Source organism: Dipodomys ordii, unplaced genomic scaffold, assembly GCF_000151885.1.
Source record: "Dipodomys ordii isolate 6190 unplaced genomic scaffold, Dord_2.0 Scaffold108, whole genome shotgun sequence".
Lineage (NCBI taxonomy): Eukaryota > Metazoa > Chordata > Mammalia > Rodentia > Heteromyidae > Dipodomys > Dipodomys ordii.
Window position 1 is genome coordinate 1,428,608 of NW_012267324.1, and position 5,968 is coordinate 1,434,575.

Below are 5,968 nucleotides of genomic sequence, written 5' to 3' on the forward strand. Positions count from 1 at the left end.
CGCACACGTGTCACCTGCCTGTCACCCTAGGCTTCTCGGGAGGCCGGTGGTTCGGTGAACCCCAGCCAGAAAAGTTGGGGAGGCTGAGGAAGCCGGGTGAGGGGGTATGTCTCTCGCCCCAGCTCCAGCGCGAAGCTAAAACAGACAGGGCAAAGTAGGAACACAGGCCCAGGCAGGAAGCAAGACCCCAGAACCTCCCTCGTCCCCTAAAAAACACCCACAACAGGCCTGGGGGTGTGACTCAGGACGGGTGAGGCCCAGATTCAAACCCTCACCACCCAACAACCCAGAAACGGTCACCCCAGCCACTCAGGAGGCTGAGGTCTGAGGACCGAGGTTCAAAGCCAGCCCAGGCAGAAAAGTCTGTGAGACTTTGATCTCCAATGAACCACCAGAAAACCGGAAGTGGTGCTGTGGTGCAAATGGTAGAGCACCAAGCCCTGAGTGAAACGCTCAGAGACAGCGCTCAGGCCCTGAGTTCAAGCCCCACCACTGCCACCACCAGCACCAACAACAAAAGTGTTTCTTTCAGCGTTGGGTCCGGTCACGGGGTGTCACGCGTGCTGGGCGAGTGCTCACGCCCGCGCCCGGCCAGACCCAGGGGATCTGTGGTTGAGGGCAGATCGCAGCCAGAGCAGCCCGCACGGCACCCGACGATGACAAAGCCATTTGCACAAACAGGACACACCTGTGTGCCCACGCGGGCACAGGGCCATCCCGGCCCCCCGGGGCTTCCCCGCTGGACACCATCCCCGACGGCCCCTGCACCAGGCGGCCAGGTGCACGCCAGGGTGGTAGGCGCTGGGGGTTTTTGGTGGTGCTCATGCTGGAGCGCCGGGCTTTGCCCTTGCTGATTGCCAGGCTCTGCTGTCAGCTGAGACTGGCGCTCCGCTCTGCTTTGTTTTCTTTTGTCCTCTTTCTTGTTATTGTTGTCAGTGGTGGGGCCTGAACTTGGGGCCTGGGCGCTGCCCCTCAGCTCTTCAGCTCAAGGCGAGCGCTCTACCACTTGAGCCACAGCGCAACTTCCAGCTTCTTTTTTGTTTATGTGGTGCTGAGGAATGGAACCCAGGGCCTCAGGCATGCAAGGCGAGCGCTCTACCACTGAGCCACCTTCCCAGCCCTGGCTCTAGAGTCTTCAGGAGTGGGATTAACCTTGAGATTTCCAATGCTTTGAGGTTTGAACAAAACAGTTGTAAAATCACCTGGGCCTGTGCTCACTTTCTCTCTCCCTCTCCCCCCTCCCGTCTGTGTCTGACGGTGCCGCTGGGGTGAAGCTCAGGACCTTGCCCTTGCTGGGCAGGTGCTCTACCATGTAAGCCACTGTGCCAGCCCAGTTTTTCCCAGCTCGGGCTGTACTCCTTGGGTCTCTTTGAGTGTTTCAGGTGAGTCATGAGCAGCCATGAACTGGGATGGGAGTCTCTTGAACTTACTATTTTTTAAACCCAGGACGGCCTTGAATTTCTATCCCCTCATGTCTGCCTCCCGGTCGGCTGGGATTACAGACGAGAGCCATCATGCCTGGATTTTTATTTGAGATGAGGTCTGGGCGAATGCATCTCAGACCAAGCAGATCTTCTGCCTGCTGGGTAGCCTGGACTGCAGGTGTGAGCCGCTGCTCTGGTCGGTGGCTGGTTCATGAGAGGTCTCCGTGTCTTCTTTGCCCTCCTGGGGTCGGGGGTCATCAGCGTACCCTGGAGGCCCGCCCAGCTTGGTGCTTGTGCAGTGGGATGTATGGAGACATGAAGAGGTTAGAGCCGGGCACCTGTCATCCCAGCCAATCAGGAGGCTGAGATAGTCCATGGACCCCGGATTCTGCCCATCCCTCCTCCCCCTGCGCCCCAGGTGTGGCCCCCCTTGGGATCTGGGGAGCAGGGGCTGTGTGTGGGGAGACGTCCCCCTCCCCCTCGCACATGCCCCCCACGCAGTTCCCATCACCCCAGCATCGGGATTTGCATGGCGCCCCTCTGCCCGCGGGCCCCACACCTGGGCCCTGGCGCCGCCGCAGCTCGGGGCCGCATTTGCATGCGGTATATTTCTGGGCCCCGTGCAGTCATGGGGGAAGTTGTTGAGGGAAACACATCTCTCAAGGGTGTGAGGGACAAGGCTGGCTGGCTGGGCCCAGCCCGGGCCCCGGGGGTCCGGCAGACTGCACCCCAGCCCATGCTGGAGAAATGAGCTCTGAGGGTGGGGTTTTGAAGCAGCCAGGAGAGCTGGCCAGGTGAAGCAGGAGTCCAGCAGCTTCCAAGCAGAGCTGTTCATTGAGGGAAGGAGGGGGATCTGCGCCGGCTTACGCCAGATCAGAGACAGCGCGGAAGACCCTGATGGGCAGCTGTTTCTTGGGCCCGGGTCCAGGGTGGCTTCCAGGCTCCCGTGGTCATCAGGAATCACCACCTGCCAGGTGCTGTGGCTCACGCCTGCCATCCCAGCTGCTCAGGGGGCTGAGATCTGAGGATTGCGGTTCAAAGCCAGCCAGGCAGGAAAGTCCATGAGATTCTCATCTCCAATAAACCACCAGAAAACCAGAAGTGGTGCTGTGGCTCAAGATGTAGAGCACTCGACTTGAGCTGAAGAGCTGAGGGACAGCGCCCAGGCCCAGAGTTCAAGCCCCATGTCTAGCCCCCAAAAAGCCTCCAATTCCATCAGTCAATCAGTCAACGCCAGCCCCAGTTTTCATTGGCTCCCAGAGTGAAGCCCATAGCGCCGGGGCTGCTCCTGCAGCCCTGGGCTCCTGGCCTCTCCCTGGCTCACCCTGGTGCCTCAGGACCTTTGCACACATTGCAGCCTGCTCCTGAATTCCCTGTCTCATGGTGTCACTTAGCTCTTGGGGTGCCCCACCCTGTAATTCCCGCCCCCTGCCATGCACTCCAGAGCCAGCTCTGCCCAGCCCGGCCCACTCAGGACCCCGCGTGGTGGTGGGACATTTCTGGCGCCAGCTTGGGAGCCTCTGGGAGGGACCCCACGGCCCCACCATGGGAACCTGCTGATTCCTGCTGGGGTCAGAATTAGCCCCGTGGTTAAATATAGCAAGTGGAGCGGAGTCGGGTGGCTGGGCCAGGGCCTGGGCTCTGCCTCTGTGCAGCTCAGAGAGCCTGGAGTGCGGCCAGGCGCACAGAGGGCCGCGGGGGCCGCGGGGGGCCACGGGGGACCGTGGGGGCTGCGGGGGGCCACGGGGGATCGTGGAGTGTCCTTGAGACACTGGAGGCTGCTGAGGGCACTTTTTTCTTTTGGTCAGTCATGGGTCTTGAACTCTGGGCCTGGGCACTGTCCCTCAGCTTTTCAGCTCAAGGCTAGCGCTCTACCACTTGAACCACAGCGCCACTTCTGGCTTTTTCTGCTTATGTGGTGCTGAGGAATTGAACCCAGGGCCTCATCCATGCTAGGGGAGCACTCTACCACTGAGCCACCTTCCCAGCCCATTTTTTTTTAATTTACTGTGTGTGTGTGCACGCATGTGTGTGTGTGCGTGTATGCACGTGTGCATGTGTGTGAGCTGTTTCTAGGGGTCCCACTCAGGGTCTGGGCACCCTCCCTTAGCTTTGTCTGCTCAAGTCTGGCTTCACTCTGTCATCCCAGCCACTTGGGAGGCTGAGATCTGTGGATCAAGGTTCAAAACCAGCCTGGTCAGGAATTTTTGTGAGACTGGTCTCCAACACACTACTCAGAAGAACCTGGATGTGGTGCCGTGGCTCAAGGGGTAGAGCACCAGCCGTGAGCACAGAGAGGCTCAGGGACGGTGCCCAGGCTCTGAGTTCAAGCCCCAGGTCTGGCAAAACATACAAAAAGCCTCCTGGGCTTTCTGGGACAGCGGCCGCTGGCTTGGACAGTCCAGCGAGCCTCCCGGGCCGCCTCCGGGATGGGTGGAGGCCAGGGCCAGCCCGCCAGCCAGGTCCCCCACAACCTTCCCCCTAGAGCCCAGTTGTATCAGGTAGTGTCCAGCAGGAAGGCGGGGTGCCTCTCCTCACGGCCCGTTCGCCCTCTCGTCCCCTCCCCCCCCCCCAGATCTCGGCTTCTGGGCTCAGCCAGGTACCATGGGGAGGAAGAAAATCCAGATTTCGCGAATTCTGGACCAAAGGAACCGGCAGGTGAGCCCTGGTGGGGAGTTGGGAGGCTCCTGGGGGGGGCTAGCGGGGACAAGGCCTGGCTGTGTTGGGGGGGAGTCCTATCATCCTCATCCAGGGGTTGAGATGGAGCCTTAGCCCCTTTTCATGGTGCTCATTTATTTCCCTGACGGCTCCGGCCACAGAGCTGAAACTCCGGCCCGACACCGCGGCCCAGGCCGGGGCCAGAACTGGCGAGCCCAGGGAGAGGGAGGGTGCGTGCCCCCAGTCCTCGGGCGTCCGGGCTGGGTTTTGAGGCTGGAGTAGGAGTTTGCGGCCTGGGCGGCGAGGGGAGGCTGCGGGCTCCCCAGTCCCCCTTAGCCGCGTCCTTCCCGGGCCCAGGTGACCTTCACGAAGCGGAAGTTCGGGCTGATGAAGAAGGCGTACGAGCTGAGCGTGCTGTGCGACTGCGAGATCGCGCTCATCATCTTCAACAGCGCGCACCGCCTCTTCCAGTACGCCAGCTCCGACATGGACCGCGTGCTGCTGCGCTACACCGAGTACAGCGAACCGCACGAGAGCCGCACCAATGCCGACATCCTGCAGGTGCGCGCGTCAGGGCCGGGGCCGGGCCAGGCCGGAGCCCATCCAGAGCCTCTGCCTGGGGGCGTGTCCTGGGAAGGGGCGTGTCCACCCGCGGGGCGTGTCTGCCTGGGGGGCGTGTCTGCCTGAAGGAGGTGTGCTATTGGATAGGGACTAGCCTGCATGTGGGCGTGCCTTCGTAGGACCGGGTACCTGAGGGGGGCGTGTCTTCCCTAAGGGGTGTGTTCACCTACAGGGGCGTGTCTTCCTGAAGGGGTGTGTCAATAGAAGGGGGCGTGTCTGCATGCCGGCCTGTCCATTTACAGGGGCGTGTCTACCTGCAAGGGCGTGTCCGCCGGTGGGTGTGTCTTCCCGAGGGGGCGTGTCCGTCTACAGGGGCGTGTCTTTCCGGGGCGTGTCCATCCTTACCGGCGGTGTCCATAGGCCAGAGTACTGAGAAATCCCCGCACTGGGGGGGTGTGGGGAGACCCGCGTTCCATCCCACAGAGACACCTCAGCCACAGGCAGATGCGGTCACTGAGGGGAGGACCAAAGGCAGCAGACACCGCAGGCCAGTCCTCTGTCCTGCTGCGTGGCGGGGTGGCGGGGTGGCGGGCTCCCGCCCTCTGCGGCCCGTCCTCCGCGCACACACGTGGAACCTACACGCTCCCTGGCCAGGGTTTCCGCCGCGGAGGCTGGCGGGACTGAGCCCCGTCCGCATCCCGCCCGGGACGGGGTGGAGGCCGGGTCCATCCTGCCGTTTCTTTTCCTCACAGACACTGAAGCGGAGGGGCCTGGAGGGCCCAGAGCTGGGGCCTGATGAAGGGCCTGAGGGGCCAGGGGAGAAGCTGCCCAGGCCGGCCGGGGATGGAGGGGACCCGGCCTTGCCCCGGCCCCGGCTCTACGTAAGTGTGTGTGTGTGTGTGTGTGTGTGTGTGTGTCCGTCTCCCCCCCCCACTCACACCCGGGCTGAGACCTCAGGCCAGGACCTGACAGCGGTGGCTTCGAAGGACCGGCTGGTCACCGGCCGCTCACTCCCACATGTCCAGTCCATCAAGACCCCTGGGCAGCCCAGAACCCCACACGCCAGGCAAGAGGCCCCAGCCTGCAACACGAACCCCAGCCTAACACGAACCCCAGCCTAACACGAACCCCAGACTCCAACGCGAACCCCCAGGCTGAGGGGAGCTCGTGGGTCCCAGAGGCTCCCGGAGGGGGGGCTCTGGCGCCCCGATTTCCCGTCCTGGTTGACCCGGCCCCCATCTCCCTCTCTGCCCGCAGCCGGCGGCCCCCGCGATGACCGGCCCCGACGCGGTGTTCGGGGCGCTGCCCCCTCCGGGCTGCGACCC

General features: G+C 62.9%; 1 protein-coding gene across 1 annotated transcript in view; it reads left to right on the top strand.

Annotated features, from left to right (window-relative positions):
* The first annotated feature begins 1,562 nt into the window (after positions 1-1,562).
* The window catches only part of LOC105994685 (myocyte-specific enhancer factor 2B-like), a 7,963-nt gene continuing 3,557 nt past the window's right edge, over positions 1,563-5,968 (top strand). Inside the window, exons 1-5 of the mRNA XM_013028312.1 lie at positions 1,563-1,602; positions 4,000-4,082; positions 4,440-4,643; positions 5,396-5,524; positions 5,901-5,961. Coding sequence (XP_012883766.1) covers positions 4,029-4,082; positions 4,440-4,643; positions 5,396-5,524; positions 5,901-5,961 — 448 coding nt within the window. The 5' untranslated portion in view covers positions 1,563-1,602; positions 4,000-4,028. The remainder of the gene's footprint in view (positions 1,603-3,999; positions 4,083-4,439; positions 4,644-5,395; positions 5,525-5,900; positions 5,962-5,968) is intronic.